The 26,441-nt window shown below is 29.7% G+C and overlaps 1 protein-coding gene across 7 annotated transcripts in view; it reads left to right on the forward strand.

The window, feature by feature from the left end:
- Atg16 (Autophagy-related 16) overlaps positions 1-26,441 on the forward strand; it is a 200,779-nt gene that overhangs the window by 586 nt on the left and 173,752 nt on the right. For 3 of the 7 annotated variants that reach the window (XM_089171094.1, XM_089171098.1, XM_089171100.1), the window contains exons 2-8: positions 124-373; positions 490-652; positions 732-820; positions 1,679-1,732; positions 2,621-2,759; positions 5,198-5,303; positions 6,959-7,101. In XM_089171094.1, the coding sequence (XP_089027220.1) occupies positions 124-373; positions 490-652; positions 732-820; positions 1,679-1,732; positions 2,621-2,759; positions 5,198-5,303; positions 6,959-7,101 (944 nt within the window). Of the gene's footprint in view, positions 1-123; positions 374-489; positions 653-731; positions 821-1,678; positions 1,733-2,620; positions 2,760-5,197; positions 5,304-6,958; positions 7,102-8,387; positions 8,726-24,486; positions 24,688-26,441 lie in introns of those variants that run through there. The other 4 variants (XM_089171093.1, XM_089171097.1, XM_089171099.1 and 1 more) reach the window with 4 other exon arrangements.

Below are 26,441 nucleotides of genomic sequence, written 5' to 3' on the forward strand. Positions count from 1 at the left end.
AAAGATTCCTCTGATTAAAATTACATGTAAAAATTATCTGTTCTTTCTACATGTATTTTATCTTATTAGTATAAATGATAAAACTATATTTGTATGATTAATGATGATTTTGTTTTCTAATAGATAATAGATTATTTGAAAACGTAAATACACTACGTTGTCAAAATATGCAATTGACAATATCAAATGAAAATTTGAGACGTGAGAATTGCAACCACAGTCCAGGAGCAAGTTCAGTTAACGAAGCACGCCTGAAACAAACTGAAGAATTAACTGCATTACATAAGAAAAATGGTGAACATATGCAACAAATAGTAGATCTTAATAAGAAAATGCAAGAAATGATAAAAGAACTACATGCTAAGGAAACAAGGTATCCATTGAATTTTCAATCTTACATCATGTATTTTTTAATAGTATTAAATAGTATATGTTTTGTTCTAATAAGTAATAATAATCATTCTAAGTATAACATATTTTCTTTTTTAGTCTTGCTGAATGTAAGGAAACCAACAACATTTTACGTTCTGATATTGCAAAATATCTAACCAGAGAACGAGAATATGAAAGTATAAATCAAATGCTTAAAGATGAACATCAAGCTTTGCAACTTGCTTTTGCAGCTTTGGAAGATAAACTTAGAAAATCACAGGTATATTTAATGCATATAAACATATTTTATAAATTTTATAAAACTAGTACTACATATATATATCTTAAATTTTGTATAGGAAGAAAATCGTCAATTGGTGGAACGGTTAATTAAATACAAAGCAAGGGATGCTGAGAAAATGAATGAAGAAAATGATAATTTTTTAAAGTAAGTAACTTCATTATGTTATCATTCATGTTAATATTCATTTATTATAATTTCAGTATCGTAAGTTAGTTAAAAAGATATATTTGATTGAATGATTTTAATCAAATTTAGAGTTGTATATAAATATGTTGATAATATATGCATCACTCCCACTTGTATTTATTTATTTTGTTTATATCTTTTTTTGATGTTGTATAATATATATATATAATATTAATTTTGAATGCTTTGTAATTTTGATTATGCATGCTTCAAGTTTTTCTATTTTTTATATTATAACAGACAAATATAATAATATATTGTATAAATATATTTTTCAATGTTAAAACTTTTCAAGTTTGTTTGAAATAATTCAATGAAGTGATTTCATAACTATGCAATAAGAAATAAGGTATGTAAGAAAAGCAAATTTATGGTAATGGAGTTGTATTTTTTATATTCTATATATTGAACATATTATGTATATGAAATACACAAAATAGAAATCAAGTGGAGAGAAATTTAGTGTAATACATATTGCTTTTTTGTAATATTTGTACTAAATATATATATTCACATATATATATATATATTTATAACTTTATTGCACCGATTTTCTTGCCTGCGCCATAAATTTTTGTTTATTGCTAAACTAACTATTCTGCTTTGCTTTTTTTTTAAATGTAGTAATATTTGAATGAACACCATCTTGAAAACTTTTGTAAATATTTCTTTCTTTCTTTTTCTTTTTTTTTTAAATATTAATACAAAGAAAATAATATTTAAAATAAATGGGGCTTTTACAGAGAAACATCATTTAGTTTTTTTTTTTAGAGCTTTTAGATAGCATTTTCCACTGTTTTGAAATTTTCTTTTCAGTGAGAGTTTTACCAGTCCAACAGCCTTTTTGATGAATACCTTATCTAAATTTGGGTAAGTTCAATGAAATGAACTGAAACATGTTAAGCTTCTTGCTAAATAGCTTAAAAAAGGCCACTAGCTTAATAGTATTATGTTATAAGTGTTTATAATTATTACAGTGTATTGTGTACAATGGCTCACGAAAATATTCGAAAATGATCGTCATTAATATTAATATTTCAAATTTAAATAGAACGATTATATTCGAATATTTTTGTTGTTGTTGAAATTATTTATGTATTACATTAATTTGTTTTTCTTCACAAGTATTATTATATCTGCAAATAATTTTTCTTTTAATGTTTAATAATTATATTACAATTATTTGTATTGAATCGTTGTATGTCAATCAATTTTTCCTAATCTAAGGCAAATAATTATTTAATAATTCTTAATATGATATATATATCTTAGGTGATAATAAAACAAACTTGAAAAGATATTTACTGATATGAGATGTGATGAAATGTTATGAGATATTTTTATCTTTGTGGGTAATAATCTATTAATTTATATGTATATAAAATATAAATATATATATAAATGCATTTTTTTGCAGTAATACTTTTAAAGCTACTAATTTGGGAAAAAAAATTACTAAGAAATATTGGGATAAAAATTGTTTAATCAAATGCTTGGCAATACAGTTTTGCATGTGATTTGTATGTACGTATACATACACAACATATATTTTTTATAAGTTTTAGAAAAAAAAACTTTAATTAAATTCTAAGAACAATGGTGTGGTAATTACAATATACAATTTGTCTGTTGTAAACATTGCGTTTTTGTTATCGTTTTATTGATGTGTCCAAATATATTGATCATATTTAAATGAAAGTCTTATTTTAAAATGTTTTTTTTTTAAATTTATTATTTGATGTGTATATTTTTTTACAGAAAACGACAAGCAAAAATGCAAAAAGAGTTAGAGGATGCTGCTCGTGATACACGACCTGTTAGTCCTGATAGATCGAGTTTAAAAGAAGGTGTTGCTGGTCTTCCTACAACAGTACCAACAAAAGTGTCCGTCTCATTTGTACGTTGATTTGTACTTAAAGTACTAATTATTTATGCATTATTATAATCATAAAAATTTGAATTCATATGATTATTTATTATTGAATTTTATATTAATATTATTATCAAATAATGCATGCCATAAATAATGAAAGTAAAGTATTATGCAGTTATGAGTACTTTATTTTTTAAATCACAATATCAATGGGTTTAATATTACAGATTGCTAATTTTCATGAATTAATTTCAAGTATTTTTTTGTCTTCGTATGTTTATTTCATATTTTTATTTAAAGCTTTCAATATTTAAGAGTTATTATATAGTTTGTATATTTTGATCATTACATATTATTTAGTAAAAACTTGGATGCTATTTGTTCTTCTAGCTATGTTTGTTGTATCATATTTGATTATGTGCATACTTAATATCGCACATTATCTGATACATATTCATTTTTTCCATTGAATAAATATTTTTTTCTTAGAAGTTTAAGAACATAAGATTTGTAATCTTATTTATTAAGATTTAATCTGTATTAAAAAAAGTAAGCAAATAATTATTTGTTCATAGAAATTGATTAATATAATAAGATTGTTATATTAATCAATATTCAACAAACTTGTAAGCTCTATCAATATATATATATATATATACACATATATGCTGTTATGTGGCACAAAGTTCATTTTTCAAATTGATATTTTAATTTTGTATGCAATTTATTATCGTTGTATTTCTTATTTACGCATGTTACATTTGTGATGTAGAATAGATTTTTCAATTTGCATGAGACAATAATATTATATCGATGAAATTCATTAGCAATAATTTTTTTTTAAATATTGTTTTATATATATATATGTATAGATGATACAAAGTTTGTTGATAACCGTAAACTTTTCTTATATTGAAATATTTGCATGAAAAAATTGATAATATTTATAAAATTTTTTTTTTTAGTTAGTTACGTTCTTAATTTAATATAAATTATTATGACAAAAAGCACATAATATATTTTTGTATTTAACAGATTCTAGTTTATTAGCTTAATGTTTTGATTTATTTTGTATAACGTAAATATACAATGAAGCGACATACACAAATGTATATTCTAGAATTATGAAGAGTATGTTGTAATGTGTATTACTTAATATAATGTTACAAATGCTTTTCTCTTTAAATTAAACAGATTTAGTTTCAAGCTTTAAATATATTGGATAATAATGCTATATCTAGTTTCAAAAGATTACTTTCTTTCAAAGATATTGAATTTAAAAGTAGGAGTTGAAAAATATTTTTTCAAAAATAATTGTTTCAAATTTTAATTGAAACAATTATGAGTACTACTACAAAAAATATTATAATTGTTATAAACATAATAATTCTCATTCATATCAGTGATTCGATTATGATTTTTCTAGAATTGATATCATATCATTTCCATTTAGATTTTATAATTGTTATTATTTGATTTTTTAGAATTGAAACTGATATGAACGAAAATTCTCATATTCGTAACAATTATATAATATTTTTTTGTTGATCATCTTAACCATTTTCAATCTCTGCTTAAAAGTGCTCAAGTTCATATAAATTTACAAAAATAATTATTTAATGTTATGCGTAATATATAAAACTTTGTTGTTTGAAACTGAAACAATTAAAATTAGATTTTTCTAGATTAGTTTTATTAGTAAATTATAATTTTCATTTTCATTGACAATTATTATGGTATTTGATATTGTATAGATTGCAATGTAAATAAAGTTTTATGAGATAAAGTGAATTCGTATAGTAAGATATACATATATATATATATATATATAACTTTGTAGAATTTCATAAAAAATATGCTCGTTATTTGTTGATTTTTCCAAAATTATTATAATTCAAGAAACAAATTTGTAATAGAAATTTTCTTTCATAATTATCATACACGTAATTTTTAGAAGGGTTTACGGTTGTAAATATTTCAAGAAAACATTTTTAATTAGAAAAAAAAAAATCAGAAATAATTATATCAGTATATGATAAAACTTACAATTATGTCGAATGAAAAATTTGCCATCATATTTTCTTGAATATATTTATGTAAAGTTTTAATTATTATATTTCTTTTTTTTTTTTTTTACAATGAAAAATCTCAATGTTTGTACAAACGGATATATTGTTTTTTTTTCTTTTTTTTTTTTTTAAATAATTATATATCAACTTGCACGTTATTATGATGGAATGTAGATTATGAAACAAAAGGTAGAAGTTTTTCATTTTCCAAGTTTGACTCGAACCGAATAGAAAGAGAATTTGTTTTGGTAAAAGAGAACACTCGCACCGCCCCCCCCCCACCCACCCACTCCGCCTTGTTATTTGTTTTTGTTAGTTTAACGTTTATTCGTGCGTAATGTAATGCATGAATTCTTTGAAATTTATACGCCAAGTATTTATAACCCTTTCCAGAATGCTCACGAGGGAGAAGTGTACGCCGTAAAATGGTCTCCAGTCGACAGAATCCTGGCCACCGGTGGAGCGGACAGGAAGGTGAAACTGTGGAGTATAATTAAAGGTAATTGGATAACCTCTCATCTCTGTAAAATTTTTTGCATAAACGTTTAGGGAAGAATATCAATAATACACTTTGCCCTTTTGCATACTCATTTATTTATTTTTACATTTTACGTGCACACATATTTTATCATCTTTCGTATATTTGTAAAAACGTGTTAACGTTTACAGACACGAACATCGAAATGACGCTGCTCATTTGATTAATGAAGATGCAGGTGTTAAGAAAAACGACGATAAGTCAAAAGGGTGAAAAGTAATACGTACATGTGAAAAAAAAAAAACCAAAAATTTCAGTTATCCGTATAATTTTGTTCCCCCGTTTTAAATATTCAAAAACCTCTTAACAGTTACGAGGTTTTTCCAAGTGCAAAATTGTAATCGAAACCTCAACAAAATTTCGAGTTTTTATATTTTTTTTCTTTTTTGGATGATACGTTATTATCGTTTTTTTTTTTTTTTTTTTTTTTTCAATATAAAATGATTGATTCATCGTTGAATTAATTTCGAAGTTAGCAAATGTTAGCGTAGCAATTTTAATCTCATGTTTGTTAATACGTTTACTTTTAATTAAACCGACAATATTGATTATATCGTTTCAATTTTTACCAATATGATGGTACAATCCTCCCCTAAATTCTGATCATATATATATTTTTTTAAAATAAATTAGATTAGATTATCGAGAGGATAATATACATGTATATAGTAGACATTAATTAAAATAGCAAGAACGTCTAAGAAGTTTTGGAAACGCGTCGTCGAGTTGTTTCGCGACATTCTTCCAGAGGGGCTTCTCTATTCTCCATCCACTTAATGAAGTATGTTAACGAATCAACAGGTTACCTTGTATAGCGTAGCCGTTGTGTATACCACGGCTCTCTTTCGCCATAGGGATGCCTATTAAAAGCCGTCGGCCTGCCTGCCAGCCAGCCAGCCAGCCAGGCAACCAACCAGCCATTGAAACCGTTTCTCCACGTCCTCCTGCGAAACGCTTTTGCGAAGTGCGACCTGGCTCGGATATAATGCGCCGCACCTCGCGATAATCCCCTTCGCCGCGTTGCAAATTGGATGAAGCATCTGTACTTATTGTACGGCTTATACGCGCTTTAGTATTACCTATATATATATGTATATGTATATATACATGTATATATATATATATAAGACCTATTTCCTTTCCTCGTTTTGCGAGAGCGAAATATACGACTTCCTCGGACGTTTGCTTCCACCTTCATCGTATTTCCTTTTCCACCCATCCTTCTTTCTTCCTTTCCTTCCTTCCTTCCTTCTTTTTTTTTCCCCCATTTTTTTCACCTTCGTTAATTGGCTTTTGTGCGCACTCGATTCATTTATCTACCCATCGAGCTGTCCACCTATCCATATATCCGTCTCTTTCTCTCCTCCTCCACCAGCACTCTCCTCTCAACCTTCCACCCACCGGTTCAGTCCATTCCACCCTCTAGCATTCTCTTTATTTTCTCATCTGGTTTTCTCATCGTCCGTAAGCAATTAGGGCGAGTGAGCGTAAATTTAATTAGCCTTGGGGTAAAGGGACTCTGTCTGTTCGTCTGTCTGTCTGTTTGTCTGTCTGACTGACTGTTCTCGGGAAAGGAGAATGAGACGTATGACCTCGATACGAAACTTTTGTTTCAGGCACGTCCGAATGTAAGGGAGTGCTCGTCGGTAGCAACGCTGGTGTAATGTCGGTTGACTTTGATTCGACGGGTACCCTCATCCTTGGAGCTTCCAACGACTTTGCCAGCAGGGTATGGACCCTCAGTGATCTTCGGGTTAAGGTAAGTGATGTCATGTTTTCACGGGGTTTCAACTTTTTCTATTTTTACAGAACTATTAACGAATACGTTTCTCTTTTTATGTTTCTTCATCTTTGTGTGTTTTTATTTTTTGTACATACGCGACAGACGGCATGACAACGGCCATCGAAAATGGGTTTTTTTTTTGATCGACCATGCCAAACTATATTAAAAAAAAATAACTTCGATATAATAATCATTTTCTTTTTTTTTTTATGTATTTTACGTTTAGATTTATTAGCGTATTTATTAACGTGTAGGAATATATAGTGGTATGTTTGAATAAGAACACATAATCCTTATGACGTAAGGATACACACGAAGGATATATACAAGTTTTAACTATGAAACATTCGATCATCTTTCTATTCTTTTTTTATCCATTACAGTTGCGGGAAGAATATTACACGTTTTCGCACTTAATAACTATCTTTTTTTTTTCTCCTTTTTTTTCTTTCAATTATTCACTAATCGAAGAACGGATATGTTAAATGTAGTATTTTAGGGTTTTTTTTTCTTTTTTTATAAAACTAAACTTGTGCGGGTGCAATCAGGAAATATGATGATCGATTACTGGATGGAAAAAGAAAAATCTTGTTTTATTCGTGATTAAGGTTTTCCCCCTTTCTCGTTTTATCTATCTATCTATCTATCTCTTTCTCTTTCTCTCTCTCTCTCTCTCTCGCTTTCTATCTTTTTCTTTTTCTCTATACGTCTCGTTATCCTGACATGGTCTCTTCAAAGTGCCGCGAGTGTATAAAGTACTGTGATAAAGTATCGTCATCGAAACTACAAAGTCCCTTCGACGATCAAACGAGAAACAGAGAGAAAGAGAGATAAAGAGAGAGAAAGAGAAAGAAAATATTTCTCCTCTCGAGTTGATTTTCAAACTCGTTAATATCCACTTACGTGGGTGTAACCTTTATTAACACGTTGAGTACCACGTCAGTCAGTAGTGACTGACACTGAACTTCTCGTTCAGGCCATGTCAGACATCGGTGCCTGACGTTCAACTACTCAAACCGTTTGTTTCACCGTGCGTGGCCTGACGAAGGATTTTCGTAAAAATTCAACGTGACGTTCAACGTGTTAAACGTTGATTTATATTTTTGCAAAAATAAAAAAAAAAAAAATAAAAAAGAATAAAAAATTAGGTTAAGTCCAGAGATACTTTGTTTTTAAAAGAAATTTCTTCGTAGTAGTAGTAGTAGTAGTAGTAGTAGTAGGAAAAATGATAGGATTTCTCTGGTTTTCTCATTTATATGCAGTCCCCTAATGGGTTCCTTGTACCCACCGACTATTCCTCCTTCATGGTTGATACACTTTACAGTCGACGACCAATGGTAGGAGGTAGAAGTTACATTAAAACTTCTAATGAACGTCGTGCGCGTCTACCTCAACCAACGTGGAACTATTCGCGTAACATTGTGTAATTCAACATCGTGCGATACACAAAGCGTTGGATCTAATTTGTCCCCTTTTCATCTACCCCTTCACCCCCCCCCCCTCCTTCTCCTCCTCCTTGGAAGCAGTTACGCAACGTATGTATTCATCGGGTTACATAATAAAGAGAAAGAGAGAGAAAGAGAGTGAGAGTGAGAGTGAGAGTGAGATAAGAAACTAGATATGTACATTTCTGTTAATATATATATATATATATATATATGTGTCTATAATTATGAAGTGGTGGTAAACCAAAATTTACAAAAAAAAATCAGCTTATCAGTTATTTCAACAACACATTATTTTAAGTTAAATAAATTCGATGTAATTGGAAACGATATTGTCAAAAATAAATTGTTAAATAGGTGTTTGAAATAATAAAAAAATAAAAAAATAAGAACTGAAACAAATTCAATTTAGTCTACAACATATCTTTTTCTTCTTCTTCTTAATATATATATATATATATATATAAATTAGGTGTCACGTTGTTTGTCCGCAATGGACTCCTAAACTGCTGAACCGATTTTAATCAAATTTTGCACACTCTGTGCAGTTTCATCCAACTTGAAAGATAGGAGTATTATTTTATTATAATTATTATTTTATTGCGAATTATATGTTTATTAACAAAGAGTCATGATTATCTCTGTTAGTTCGATAAGATTCTAACAGATGGTGGTATAAGGTAATTCGTTGACTGGATTGAGTAAGTATCCAATAGATGGCACCATGTTAAAAGTACAAACGTTTTATGTAAAGCTACAGCAACGCGTAGCAGGGCACAACTACTCCAATATGATTTTTCTTCTAATTATGTCATTAATTATTATTTAAATTAATTATATTTAATTAATTATAATTAACATCACATTTTTATTTTTTCTTTTTCCATTGAAATTGTTTTGTAAAAGTCGTTGGTAAAATGTGAAATGAAAAAAATATAACTTCGAGTGCAACTTTGCACAACTTTCATAATTATGGACACATATATGTATACATATATATATATAGACAAAAAGAGAGTGCATTTAAAGATATAGAACGATTGATAAAAAAAAAAAAAAAAAAGTAAAAATAAGAAACTTCAAGAAAGTAGATAAATATAAGAATATCAGGTAAAAGTAGTAGATAGAGATGAGCTGATAGTTCCACTTCAAACATCGCATGTATTATTTGATACACCCCTTATGTTTCTGAAGCGGTATCCCTTAAACTTGTATCAAGATTCTCTTTGATTTCAAACATAGCCACTGGCATATTTAATATCGTCGTTTATAATCTTTGACGTTGCTCCAAGACAACAACGAACATGATGCATCCTGCAACAAATGCATTTTGTGGATTTATCCAAAATCTAATCAATGTTATCAATGTTTTTCAATCGGTATGTTAAATGGCATTCGTATCATTGAACATTTTTTTATTTTTATTTTTATATTCAAGAGAATTCGAGTTTTCTCCTCGATTTCTTTTTCCCTTTTTTTTTTTTTTCTACTTCTTTTTCTTTTTTTGGAACGTTTCACCCATCTCGTTCACGAAACAGGCCGCATCGAGAATAAACCGAACGACGGTTAGGTAGTTTCATTTCGAAGATTGGCGTGCAACGGGGTGTAAACTTACGCTGAGAAAACACGTAGTGAGTGATTGACACATGAGCGATTCCCAAGCAGAGAAGTCCATATCATTCGGTGAGTTATTTGGGTTGGAAGGTGTTACATAAATATACGTATGCATATTGTGGTCATCTTATGTTCATTTTATGACATAGTTTTCATTAGGTGGTTCGTAAAGTCGTTTTGTTTTTCTTTTGTAAACATGAAGATAATTTTTGCTTCGAGGCTTAAACCTAAACCTTTCAAGTGGTCATAAATAGTTGAATTTGATAAATTTAATCTCTCGATCGATCTCATGTGTTACCATTTGTCGGTTTGCATTAACTAATGTCATTATTGCGTCAGGGTTGCGTCACTTAATACATTAGTGTATCGATATTTCTTTTAGTTTCGTTTATTCTCGTTGAAATATTAAATAGATCTTTAAGTTGTTAACTGTGTTCTTAAAACACACCACTTTGAGGTTTTTTTTTTTCTCTATTAATTTCATCTTACGTGGTAAAAGGTCGTAGTAGCCACTTGGAGGTTGAGTTCTTTGACTTTGTCTTCCTTACTGATCGTTGGTTAACGGTACCCCATTGGGATTATTAGACCACACGTAGTGATTATCAGGTATATCGGGGAATAAGAGAGAAGGTGAAGAGAAAAAAAAAAGAAATAGAGAATGAGAGAGAATGAGAGAGTGAGAGAGAGAGAGAGAAGATAGAAATACATCGAGTTATACTCAGAGTCTGGTAATTAGCCAGTTCGACCGGCGTTGAAACGTTCATTTAGAAAACGCAGAGGCGCTTAAAGGCGTCGTCCAATAGGGTAATTTTAAAGTAACAGAGTAGGCAGCAGAGCCAGAGGCACCACGATGTTAGAGCATCCCCCCTACACACCGTTCAAAGGCATTACTTTCGTGCCGACCCCCCCAGTAATTACCATGCGAAATTACCGCATTTTGCATCCTTAATAGGGGTATAGGTGGATATAGGTAGGAATGTCAGGCATGCCATAAGAATATCGTGAAATAATACAACAACAACAACAAAAAATATATATATATATAAATGGAGAAATGAAGAAAGGGAAAATCGTAGAATTAACTTTGACTACTGTGCGAGCATTCGTGTCCTTGTACGTACCTACTTACGTTAGTAACTCGAAGCACGGATTTCTTCCTAGTTAACGTTGCTTGGTTATATACGGTTGGTACTATACTCGACTTGATTGGTTCTCGACTTACCTCTTAATGATACATCGAGAATGATAGTGAGAAAGAAAGAGAAACGAATATTTTTCATTTTACCAACGTAAGAGTTTAATCCGACTACTCGAGATCATACATTTATAAGTAGAAGAACGAACTTCTCGTTTCATTCTATCTCATTCTTTCTATCTTTTTTGTTTTTGTTTTTTTTTTATTTTTCTTTCTTTTTTTTTTTTTCACTTTTACCTTTCAGCTCGTATCCCTTAACGAAGATGGAAACATCGGAATAGAAGTATCAATTTCATCGAATTAACTCATCTACTGGTGTAATCTTTACTGGATTGTAGTAAATCATATGAAAAAGAGGATGATTTATTCTTCACAAATTGCTACGATTTTACTTTCAATCTTTGCTTGTTTTATCAATTAAATGTTTTTTTGTTTTGTTTTAATTTAAATGATTATTAACCCCATTACTCGGTACAATACGAAAATGCAAACAGATAATTAAATTAAGTGTATAATGATATTTATATTAATCAAATAGATACTATTGTTATTTATTGAACTATACTAACTGTTATTATTATTAATTATTATTTAAATTAATTACTAGGGGTGACCCGCCACGTGTTGCTGTGGCTCACAATCAGTCCGATACACACGTCTTTAAGTCAACGAATTACTTTATACCGCTGTCTGTTAGACTTTTATCGAATTAGCAGAGATAATCATGACTATTTGTTAATAAACAAACAATATTGCGATTATAAATTGAGATATAAACTATTCTATCTTTCAAGTTGGATGAAACTGCACAGAGTGTGCAAAATTTGATTAAAATCGGTTCAGTAGTTTAGGAATCCATTGCGGACAAACAACGTGACATGTAGTTTATATATATATTAAGATTATAATTACTATTATTTTTGACTTTTTTTTTTAAATTTAAATATATAAATTATTTTATATCATTAATTGATTTAAAATAAAATAGTGATAATTTTGTAATATTTTAATGAAACACAAGGTGTACAATCTCATTTGATTTTAACGAATATATTTTATTTTGAAGTTGCAGTTATTAAAAAAAAAAAAATAAAATTTCCAAATCCCTAGAAATGTTAATGGGTTAAGATGCTTCTATGATCATTCATCTATCATCTTCTATCTTTTAAATATATTTAATTTCTTCTGAGATATTCCAAGACACTTTTTTAAACAAATGTTTTACACACTTATACGAATACGATGTCAAACATAGAAACACGTAACACATTTGCTATTTTTTTAAAAATCTTTTTATACATTTTATATAGAACAACTTTACTCGATAAAAGACAACAAAAATAGAAAACGTTTTCTTACGGTCAAAAGCTTTGGGAAAATTTCTATGTAACGTTCATGTTTCTATGACGGTGTAAACGTTTTGGCCATGGTCCAACACAACTTGACTAACGAAATCGGCACGTTTATATCGAACAATGCATTTGGAATAATGAACAACCTGTAGGACATCGTACGAGATGCATTCTATTATCTCATTTTAAATTTTCAACATAAAAAGTGATGATGATGATGATGATGATGAAAATAAACCAATAAAACTTTGAATAAATAATCAGAACAAAATCATTTAGATATTACAAATCATACTAAATCAAAATACATACATATATATTATGGGGTTCACAGACAGAGAGAAATATAAAACTGAAGATGATGATATAATCTAGTTTATTAAATTATGATGATGTGATGTTGAGCGGTATTTACAAAAGATATACAAAAAAGTGACGTGGTTACAAAAATACAGAATACAAAAAGATTTATGAATATAAGACGAGGACTGACTGACTGACTAATAAACTGATAAACTGACTGATAAAATACGCAGACGAATATAACAGACTGAAAGTATAATTATTAATACGTTCGTCGCCATGGCACTCGTATACCAGAGACGGGCATGTTTCACCGAGGGCCCCGTCACCGTATACGGTGACACTCTTTTTATTGAAGTTATAGTATTTTTAGTTGGAAAAACTTATCACATTTCCCATTTCGAAAGAAAATGATTTTCGGTAAATTAAAGATAGTTTTATATATTACTAGGGATGCCCCATCACGCGTTGCTGTGACTCACAATCAGCAACGAATTACCTTATACCGCCATCTGTTAAAATCTTATCGAACTAACAGACATAATCATGACTATTTGTTAATAAACAAATAATATTGCGATTATAAATTGAAATATAAACTATCCTATCTTTCAAGTTGGATGAAACTGCACAGAGTGTGCAAAATTTGATTAAAATCGGTTCAGTAGTTTAAGAGTCCATTGCGGACAAACAACGTGTCACGTAATTTATATATATTAAGATTATTTTCGATAAATAAAATATAATAATATAATAAAACCATAATTACTCGGGTTGCATTGTTGATATTTCTACTTATCGCTTCTTTACGTTACAACGCGTTGACAGTCGAATTTTGGGCCTGACGAGAAACTCAACCGAAACGGGCTGAACGACGAATATGTTAAACTGAGAACTAAGGACTAATACAGACGGATATACAGACTGATACAGATTAAGAACTGATAGACTAAGGCCTTTATTTCACATATTTATATCATAAAAGAGTAACTATCTCCCCTTTGGAGGGGGAAGAAGATTATGAATATTATCGACCAATAGCAGAAGGATTCCCACCCCCCCCCCCATAGTCAACCGATAGGTACGGCTTTTGTTTTTAATAAAGATCGTAGTGAAATCATGCATAAAGGAACTTCGTTTTTTCAAACAACGGAATATCGTTTCCTCCCAATATCCGAGTGAAGTTTCCTATCACTAACATAAGATCGATAGCATATTCAAATAGGAAATATAAAATAATCTGAAGAACTAAATATTCAATTTTATCGTTTACAATATACCTATATATATTTGTTGGTATATCAGACGGATTTATCGATGAATCTTTGTTTCTTATTACATAATCCTTACGAATAATTCGCACACCACCGTGAAAGATTACCTGAGGTTAACGCGTGTTGTATTATGCCGTATGTTTAAAGAAACATATTTCATTCCTATTTTCCGTAGCACTTTAGTGCTTATTTACCTGTCTATTAAAAGGAATTATTACGCTCATAAATCAAAGATCCGTTCGTTAGAATACGCATCTGGCTTATATAAAAACACGTAATCCCACGTATCTTAACATAATATGTACATAAATGCATAATATATATATATATATATATATATATATATATATATTTAAATGTATCTATATATATGTATATAACACACATGTATCACACGTATGAGAATGTAAATACCATTACTTTGATAAAAAGGAAGAGAAGCGTGTACTTTTGCGTTTTTCTGTCTATTTTTTTTTTTATTTGTATTTTTTATATATTTTTTTTTTATTTCTTTTCTCTCTTCTTGTCCGTCGTTTGTTCGTTCGTTCGTTCTCACTCTTTTCTCTATCTCTTTCTCATACTCTCTCGTACATTTTTATATCTCTTACTCTTTTTCTTTTCTACCAAAGCGAAAACGCCTCTCTCACACACATATATATATATACACACATATACATACATACACATACATACTTACATACACACTTGTTCCTCGTACAGTCAGCGTTACCGTGCCGCGAAAGTAATTAGTATTTACGTCAGTTTCAAAAGCACGTCGGTGCGGCCTTTCTTTTATCGCACGAAAGTATGTTTTAACGTGACATAATGCAGAGAGCTACGAACTTTGCCGGAAGTCTCATAAAAGCGCCATGATAGCTGGACCTCGTTTTGCCTAGGCTCGATGTATCTCTTTCTCTCTCTCTCTCTCTGTGTATGCATGTATGTTGCATGTATGTACATATACATGTATATATATATATATATGAATATGTATAGATATATGTAGGTATGCATACATGTGTTCATATATTCACGTGTATACGCATTTACGGATGGGGTGGTTTGACGTTGGGGGTAGGAGAGTGAAATGCGTGTTAGCTCTCTCTCTCAATCTCTCTCTCTCTCTCTCTCTCTCTCTGTACTATATATGCATACACAAGGGTGCAAATCATAGGCATGCGCACGAATGCATTCATGAGATCATTGGCTCTGCGAATGGGGTGTTGACCATGTTCTATATCGGTTCGTTACTAAACAGAAATTAATTCACCGTACACATTGGGGGGGGGGGGATGGGAGAGGAGGGTTTACGTCTTTAAGGGTATAATTGATAAAATTCAAATTGATCACAATTTGTTTTGAAATTAAGTATTTTAAATTGACGAGCTCATTCATTTGGAAGGAAACAAATTTTATTTCATTGTATTCTCTTTATATTGAAATGAGTTTTAATATATGTGTGTGTGTGTGTGTGTATGCAGATGGTTAATTGTATATGAAATAATGAAATTTTTTTTTTAGGAAAAAATTGTTTAACAAAATTTTAGATTATTATGGTGATAAAACATTGTAATTTTATATACATATGATTTATATACATTATTTAAATTATTAATGACAATTTACATGGATAAAATTTGATATTTAAATATGCACACATACATATTTGAAATATTGAAATTTTCTTTTCTTTTGATGAGATTATTTAAAAAAATTCACTTTTTTTTAGTGAGAAAAATACTTGAATAATGTAGAAAATATTGATCGATTGAAATTATTATTGAAAAGTATTCAAATAGTCTGACCATTTCTAAGAAAATTTATTTATTGTCAATACTAGGAAATTTTGATCTATGAATGCCTTTCATAGAGGACAACAACTCTCATCTCAGTTTATCGTTAGATTTTGAAGTAAACGGTACACCTAGCTTACACTCTACGTGCATTTAAATTGTAATTTTCATTTTTTTTTTTCGATTAATTAACAATCGATTAAGATAAATCGAACACATTATACGATACTCTAATAATATTATCGATCATATTAACGTTTCTGACCCAATCGTAACTTTCAATTAAATAAAATATTCTCTACATCAAAATGTAGAGACATGTATGTACATATTCGATGTAATTTTTTTTTTTAATTAAATGTAACTTAATATTATTTTCATATTAATTAAAACATTGATTTTGATAATAGAAAAAAAAAGAACATCATTTGAATAACAGGAATATCAAAAGGATTTTACAAATTAATGCAAACATATATGTATTCATATATTCATACTATATCGTTACATTGATAAAATTATGATATATAAATAGAATTATTTTTTAATACAGTAATAAATCCATGTAATATATACAGAGTTTGAATCGATAATAATGTTTATAAAAAATTGATAAAATGAAAGATAAATTAATTTTTCAAATTTATATTGTAATAATATTATTTATTATTTCAATTTATATTGTATATTATATTGTAATAATTATTATATATATATATAATTTAATTTAATATTTATTTTAATATTAATATTAAATTTAAATTTTTATTTCAATAATTATATTAAATTAAATTTTTTATTTATATATATATAAATATATAAATTTTAATATTTATTAATTTATTATTTAATATAAATATTAATATAATACATATATAATACATTATATTAATTAAATTATAATTATTATAATATTATTACAATATAATATATTATTTATACAAAAATTTTGCAGTTTTAGATAAAAAAAAAAAAAACCATAATAATGGATATTTGATAGTAATCACAAAAAATTAAAATAAACATTGAAATAACAGTTTATGTTATCGACATTATAGACAAATAATAGATTTGCGTTTAGACCTACTCTGCACAAATATATATATATATATATATACGCTCCAATTACGACGTCCAGTGGGAATCCTGTATACGACACATAGATTCGTTTCTGATCCAAATCGGATCTAGGTCCAATTCTAGAATCTATTCCCAAGAGAAGAAGGGAACGTTGAACGTTTGTACTACGAGATAGTTCGTCTGCCGTTGGTTGACGATGACTACGACGAATAGCAAGAGAAAGAGAAGTAGGAAGAAGGGAAAGAGGAGTTAAGTTTAAAACGTGCCATGACCCTATGTGTGTGTGTTTGTGTGTTTGTGTGTGTGTGCAACACACGTGGATTTTCTCCATAGTAGATAAAAGGGAAAGGAATGAAATCGGTCGTAAAGCGTAAGCTTTTACACTTTTGACTTAAACTGGTGTCCTATGTGTATCCTCTCTCTCTCCACTCTGGTTCTTTCTCATATAACGTTGAAGAGGGGGAAGGGGGAGGGGTTGGGGTAGGGGGGAAGGGGTGCTATGCATCTACGGCATTACATTCACATTACATTCATGTTACATTCAGTATTCACCGAGCTCATGAGCAGCAACGTTACACGGTGCGACGTTTTATCGACGTTAAAGGCAGATACAACCAGCCAACATCCTCTCTCTCTCTCTCTCTCTCTCTCTTTATCTCTTTCTCTTTCAACATCCGTGAGAGATACAAATGGAATTAAAAGAGTACCTTTGATGCTCTACCTTTTTTTTTCCCCTTTTATTTTATTTTATTTTATTTTCTTTTTTTTTTTTTCACCTACAACCACAGGGTACTAGGTACTAGGCGTTATCGATCTAACGAAAAGTAATACACAAACAATTAGATTTATACTACGATTTGATTTGAATTTTTTATATATATATATATTTTTTTTTTAATCATGCAAGAAAAAGATTAACACTAGATTTACGGATGTTTTGTTCAATATTTTTGAATGACTTACAAATGTTGTTTTTTTTTAAATGAAAGATTGAATAGAGGGTAGGAATTAATATTTAAAATATATTCCATTACGTAACTTAAGAGTAACAACATGTATTTTGAACAAATAATATTTAAGTTTTGTATATATATGTATCAAAAAACTTTGAGATGAGTCAAATTGGCTCAGTTCGCAAATTTAGTGTGTTAATATTAAAATATGAATTAACCTTTACTTATCACCCTTCTTGGAGTAACACGCTTATCACACCCGGGTCCTTTGGACCCGGACGAGAAAAATCGTTTGAAAGAAAAGAAACTATTGCATAGATTTACTTCAACATTTTTTTGGAGACTTCTTTAATATTTACTTAAAAAGACTATATGGGTTTGATAGTTTTAAATTAAATTTAAATATGTTGAAAAAATTACTCAAATTTGAGTACAATTGAGAAAAATGACTCAAGTTGTAGAAAAGGTCTGGGTACTTTGGACCAAGTGTGCTAAGCAAAGGTTAAAATTGTATTAGTAGTAAGTAAAAGGTTTATTATTATATAACAGTATCTTTGTGTGCTAATAATTATATTGATAATAATTATGAGAGATATCGAACGTTTAAGTATACACAATATACGATATTCGTGAATTGAATTTGAGTTCTGGATTTAATTAGCTCAGAAAATAGGGATTGCTCTCTCTCTCTCTCTCTTTCTTTCTCTTTCTCTTTCTCTTTCTCTATAGTAAAAGTTCACGACACTTTTCATTGAAAACCGCTTCATATCTGGAGCAGAAAGGCCAACGTGCCGACGGACCAAACCATCATTCCGAATAACATCATACAAACCGTGTCACGATTAATTAAATTCCTCTCGAGGAAGTTTTCCGAACGGTGACTTCCTCCTCCTCCTCCTCCTTCTCCTTCTCAAGGATGAAGAAGAGGAGAGGAGGAGGAGGAGGAGAAGGAGGTAAATAGCGAAGAGAAAGTCATCGGTATTCGTCGACCGAAATTGTCGGAGTTCATTAGAATCAAGGTGTAGACACGAACACCAAATTGAAAATAGTTTTAACGCCTAATTTGTGATTTAACTTATACCTATCGTGTAATATACCTATTTATCGCGCGAATAGGAATACTAGTTTTTTTTTTTTTTTTTTTTTTAAGTTAACAAAGTATTAATTCTTTGACTGCTGCGCAATTCTCGAATTTTTGCAAATTGCGCGATTTTTGCATGTCAGTCGAACTGCGACTGTTTTTCCATTCGATTACTGACCCAAAACAGATAATAATGGTAAATCAAATAAAAATAAGAATTTTTTTTTTTTAAGTAATTTTTTAACCTATTTTAATTTTACTTTATTTATTTTGTGCATTTCTTTCAATAATAATCGATAATTTAAATATAAAAGAATTAAATACAATATTTATAATGTAACACCACACGAGTATAATAACTTTAACAACAGGATATTTATAACCTAATTATAAAAAGTAATAAAACGATAATGAACGAATAATAAAGATAATAAAATTCAAATAGACGACAAATTTTAAATATAAAAGCAATTAACCAAAAAATGTATGTATAATGTTGGTATGTGTGATGTGTGTTGTTGTATATGTGTGTATGGTTTTTCTTTCTTTTGGGTGGCGACTCGGTATTGTTATTTATCATCGATTATTTTTTTCTATTTTTTTTTTTTTTTTTTTTTTTTTTGGCGCACACAATGTCCCCTCTTTTACATAATAATTTTCATACACACATGTTTTTTATTTTTGTTTTTTTGTTTTTAGCATGGTGCACCATCTAACGTAAACATATTTTAGAGTTTGTTTTTCTCTTATGTAAAACTCACTCATTTAAATATTCTAAGGTTTATTTTAAGCTTTTATTTTATTTAATCTTTTTTTTTTTATTCATTCATCATCATCTTCTTCTTTTTCTTCTTCTTTCAATATTTAGTTGCTATGTTACATATCACAATAAATTTCATGTTAAATTAATCGATAATACAGCAATATAAAGGTGTTATAGTAAAAAAAATACAGAGGACGTATATTTACGTCTTTCGTGTATATTGATGGATTTGTGAGAGCGTATATATACGCCTTTAACAGTCAAAGTATTAAAGAGATGAAGAAAGGGAAATGAAAAGAAAGATAACAACAAATCTTTGAAGATTTTCAACTATTACAAGAATATTCCTTGTTTTAGTGGTTTGTTCAGTTCAGTGTCTTCTTTTGGTAAAAAAAAAAAAAAAAAAAAAAACAATTTAATATTACGACGATGATTTAAATCTACGTTGTTCTTAACAACGACGTTGATCAAATTAATACTAAAAATTGAGGTGTATATAAAAACATTGTGTTTCTTCAAACAAAAAGAAAGATAGACAGAGAAAGGGGAAACGTTTATCTTACTTTATACATACATACATTCATTTATTTATTCATTCATTCATTTATTTATTTATTTATTTATTTATTTATTTCGACGAGTAAGGATAGAGATTAAAGTCCGTGCAAAACTTGTAAATTCAAATAACGTAGATCAGATAACTGTGTACGCGACATACGTGATGCTTTCCATCTTCCCGTACATACGGGAATCTTTCTAGGAATCTTTCTTGAGGAATCTTTCCGATCGCAAACGAAGATACCAAGGAATCTCGGTCTTCGGAAAATTATTGCTTACACGTTAGTGGCACGTAAACTAGTACGAACGAATAATGAATGAAGCGATTGCTTGTAGAATTGAAAGAGAGAGAGAGAGAGAGAGAGAGAGAAAGAGAAAGATAGGAGAAAGAAATGAAATAGAAAAGAATGAAACGAATTTGAAGAATTTATTTAGGTCAGTGATAATTTTTATACGGTACGTATTTTAAACGAATATTTGTGCTAACTTATTATTATATTTATAAAGTTTTTTTTTTTTTTTTTTTTTTAAATAATATCTAATATACTAGATGTGTGTGTGGTGTGTGTGTGTGATACATCGTTCAGGTTTTATTTCATATGTTTTCAAATTGTTTATGGTACAATATTATTTATTTTTTTTTTTTTAATTAACATAAGAATTACCTTTTTTTTTCTTGATAGAAATTATTATTAATATTATTTGTAAAGATTTTGTTTTATTATAAACCTTTTGCAACGATCATTCGTTTTTGAATAGGCTACGAATTTCACATAAGGTTTTTTAAAAATAATATCTACTACTAGATGTGATGCATCATCCAGGTTTGATTTTATATTTTCAAATTATTTATGTTAAAATATTTTTGTTTTTTTTTTTAAATTAACATAAGAATTACCTTTTTTTTTCTCAATAGAAATTATTATTAATACTATTAGCAAAGATATTGTTTTATTATAAGCCCTTTACTCATCATTTCATCGATCATTCGTTTTCGAATAAGCTACGAATTTTATAAGGTTTTTTTAAAATAATATTTAATACTCTAGGTATGATTCATCATCCAGGTTTGATTTAATATATTTTCAAATTATTTATGATAGAATATTTTTTATTTTTTTTTTTTTTTTGTAAATTAACATAAAAATTACTTTTTTTTTCTTGATAGAAAGATTCGTTTTATCTCAACACTTTTTTTTTTTATACTACTTTTACTATAATTAAACCTTTTTTTTTCTTTTTTTTTTTATGATTAGAGACGAACTACTTTCTTAGTCATCTTTAATTCTCTTTTTAACAAAATCGATATCAATTATTCTTCTTACGGTGTCAAAAATGATGATGAAAAAAAAAATAAAAAATATCAAAAGAATTAGTAGGTAAGGTCAGTTCGTACGAAGAATTAGGTTTTCCCGTAGCGTTGTAGGAACTGTTACAAACGAACGAGGATTTCTTTCACGTCGTTACGATGGAAAAAATAAAAAGGTTAAAAATTAAAATGAAAAAAGAGAGAAAGAGAGAGAGAAAGAGAGTGAGAGAAAAAAAATGTGAATCTTTATTCGAACGAGATGTTCGGTGAATCTCTTCCTTGCAAACCCTCGTTGCTATAGTTACGATGAAAGCGGACAGGAATATCGACCGAGGAGGAACTGTACCAGACGGACTTCCTCGGCTCGGTTGGCTAAGTTGAAGCAAGAAGAATAGTAGAAAGGGAAAGGTAGGGGGGGGAGGGGAGGTAAAACTGAGAAAGAGAACTGAGAAAGAAAAGAGAAAAAGGTAATTAGTTAATTCGCTCAAGTATAATTAAGCGAGGAACCGGCTGGCTGCCACCACTGTCCCCCTCCCCTTCTTTTTCCTTATTCGGGCCCGTTTCCTTTTGTTTCCGTTCCTTTTATTTTCATCTATCTCTGTAATGTGTGTCTATGTGTTGTATTATTGTTTCTTTCGTATTATTGACATTTCGTTTATAAAAGAAAATTTAAAAAAAAAAAAAAAAAAAAACAAATGCCCCCTGATCTCGTGGTACTCGTAATTTTAAACCTTTCAGTTAAGTTAAATACTTTTAACTAAAATGTTTTTGTAGGAATGAAATAATTTATTATTAACTAGATTCTAATAATTAATTATATATTATTATATATATATAATATAGTTATATATAAATATAATTATTTTTAGGTGTAGTTTAATTATATTTTATATAATTATATTATAATTATATATAAATATAAAATTATATTATAAATATTATAAAAATTATATTATTTAATATTATAATAATATTAATAATATATAATATTTAATATTTAAAATTATAATTATATATAATTATATACCACCCGTAAAAATAATTATATATTAATATATAATTAATTATTAATTAATTTATAAATATAATAATAATATATCTATCCATATACCACTCTGATAATTTTTACCAAACGCATATATGCGTCTATAACACTCTAAGGGTTAAATTATGAGAAAAGATTGTCTGTTTTTTTTTTTTTTTTTTTTCAATTGTTAGATTGTCTGTCGTATATTTGAAAGATATGAACAGCATAGGTTAGGGTGAGGGTCTGCTTCGAGAATAGATGAACGAAAGAGTAGATTCGTTTTCTTGCGGATTCTTCTGAGATGAAAGAAATGACGTCATGGTAAGGAATGATAAATCGTTAAGCACAGGAAAGATTTGGAGGACTTCATACATTTTCGCTACGGGAGGTGGTGCTACTGCTGCTCCTGCTGCTGCTCCTGCTGCTGCTCCTCCTGCTGCCGTCGTTGCCACTGTGAAAACTCTTTGGAGCTTGCGTGATGAACAACCCAGGGACTAGATCCGTACTCGTTGAAATCACGTTAACTCTCGAGGATCCTTTGCACGGTGCAATCCGTAAGCCGGCTTTTCAGAGAATTAAGGTCCCACCACAGATATTTCGTCGAAGAGGGGGGGGGGTCGGATCGGTAATACGGGAAGTACGGAAGGGTGGTTAGGGGGGAGGGATGGGGGTCTCAAGACTCGTTTGGCGTACGTCGGAAATCCTAGAGAAATTGTTCTCCTGGGTACTGTGAAAAGAGTGGGGGGGGGAGGGGGCTATCTGAAAATGGTCGATTATTTTTCCCAACTTTAGAACAAAGTGCAATCACTGTTCGTCGTCGTCATCGTCGTGGCACTTGGGGTAATAACGTTTGTCATTTTATTTTTTTTTTTTTTGTCGTGAAACCTCGTCCCATTTTTTGACGAAATCTATAGAAAAAAAAAAATACTCGTAATACGTTGCTACATTCATTCGTTCGTTCGTTCGTTTCGTTTAGTTTCTTCGTCAAAATATATTTTGCCATTCGCAAAAGGGTCGTTGTCCAATGGGAAACGCATTTCTCTTTCTCCCTTAACATTAAATTGCTTTGCCTCTGACAAATTACCATTTGGAAGTTTGCGTGTGTATACTCGTGTTCTTTTCTGTATATATATATATACTTCGTAATTCGCGAAAACGATGCATTCAACGTGTGAAATAAGAGAAAGATAGAGGATGTCGACATGAAAAAAAAAAAACAAAAAAAAAAATATTCGATGCCTTGTGAAATGTTCGTTTAAGACTTTTCTAATCGATCAATGTCTACGTGTCTCGATATATCCTATAAATTTACGAGACACACGATTATCGCGTTTTGTGAAGTTTAGTAGTCCCTTTTTGTAAGTATAGAGAATTCTATATATATATATATATATTTATATACATGTATATGGTAGAAGAAATGGCGAGTTGGTTGTGCATGTAAGCGTCGTGACTCCTTCTACTGGCACGTTAAAATAGCTGTTCTTCTTGATGCATGGCTCCCAGATGAAGTGCGTCTTGCGACTAGACTTTAAAGTATGGAAAATGATCCCCAGCTATCTTTATCTCTCTCTTTCTCTCTCTATCTCTATCTATCTCTCTCTCTTCCCGCAGAAATTCTTTGCCAACACGTTGAAGAAGTTTGTAAGGCAAATATTTTAGCTCAGCGAAGTGTATCAAAAGCAGTAGAGGCTAACTTGTTAAACTGTTTAAAACGCAAGGATCTATTTCGCTATCCAATATCAAGGGAGTCGTGGCTTGAGCGACGAAAAACCACAGCACCAGAGCACCAGCACCAGCACCAGCACATCGTAATATTTCCTTTTTCTTTGAGGATCATAAAGAAAACTACAACCGACTGAGGAATATATATATATACATACCTATCTCTACATATAAAATTTTTTTTATCAGATAACTATACCCCCGTTAAATTAGTTTTACGAAAGTACGGATTTATATCTAGGAGCTTATCGTACAAAAGTTATTTTATTAAACTACATTTTATGCGAGATTAAGAAAAGAGAAAAAAAGAGAGAAAGAAATAAAAAAGAAACTATTAAAGAAAAATAAAAAAGAAGGAGATAGATTATTATTATTATTATTATTATTATTATTATTATTATTATTATTATTAACTTTTTACATTTGAGATTTCTTTTTAGTTCAATACGAAACTTCTATGAACTTGAAACAATTGTTTTTCCCGCATATTTGTTCTGAATTTTTTTACAATTATTTTCAAATGATTTCACAGGCAATTAAACTTAAACAAAAAAAAATCTTTTATATTTTAAATAAGAACATTTATATTATTGTTTTATATTTTAGTATTTTATAAATCGATCTTCGAAAATTGCATATATTGTTAAAAAAAATTCACAAAACGGTGCAATATTTAATATAAAATTTAAATAAATATCTCATTATCGTTTAAACCTTTTAATTCTTTGATGCACGCTAGGATTAAAAGTGTCCAATCTTTTTGATACATCGTAATACACGCTGGGACATTTTTTAGTCCCATCTCGAAATATTATTGCAATTTTTACACGTGCTCATAAGTTTCTATTTCATTTTTATTATGCAAAACAATTGGTTGTTAATTTTTCGTTATTAATTTTTTCTTTTTTTAATGTTTTTTCATTACGTTATATATTTATTAATAAAAAAATATATAAATATTTGTTTTCATTTAAAACGTAATGAAATTTTCTATGCAACATAGGGCTATTTTATTAACTGAAATTCTTTGACGCAAAGAGTTAAAACTAAAAGGGTTAAAAGACCAGTAATCTTTCGAGTTATGTGAACTATACCATAATGGACATTTTCAAAAGAAATTTATTACTCGGTTTATTCTATTAAACGACCACGCCATTTTGCCATCTTTTAAGAAGAATTTCGAAAGGATCGTTTCAAGTAGTACGGTGGTATGAAAGCAAGGGAGGGAACGGGGAAGAGGGGTGGAGAGGGGAGGGGTGAGGGATCGTATTTCGAGCGACATTTTCTTCTTCTTCATCATCATCATCATCATCATCATCTTCTTCTTCTTCTTCTAGTTCCTTTCTCGTGCGAGGTCAATGAAGAGAGTCTCCAACGCTATTAACTTTCCAAACCAACTGCAAACTTTGGCATCTCTTAAGAGAGACACCGCTTTAAAGCGGTACCCACCGCGATATTAACCTTTTGTTTCTTGGCGCGTGCATCTTCACGAAACTCGAGAGTTTCACTTCCCCCTACGGAGGAATAGTAGAACGAAGTTGCATCCTCGGTGTCAGATTTTGTGCCGTTGCTATTCGAGAACTTGGAAAGCGTCCACGCGATACTACTCTGTGAATAGCTCTGAGTACTTTCTCTCTCTCTCTCTCTTACACTTAATGTTTTTGAATTTCCACGTAATCCTTTCCGTATAGAGAAAGAGAGAGAGAGAGAGAGAGAGAATCGTAGTATAAGATAGTTTCTAGCGTAAATTCAAGCACTCTCCGTGTAAAAGGGAGATAGAACATATTAGAGTTAACGTCAGATAGGGTAGATGGTTAGAGATAAGTAAAGTAGATAGGTAGTTA

Source organism: Polistes dominula, unplaced genomic scaffold (genome assembly GCF_049000335.1).
Source record: "Polistes dominula isolate Pdom_NZ unplaced genomic scaffold, Pdom_raw_medaka contig_31, whole genome shotgun sequence".
Lineage (NCBI taxonomy): Eukaryota > Metazoa > Arthropoda > Insecta > Hymenoptera > Vespidae > Polistes > Polistes dominula.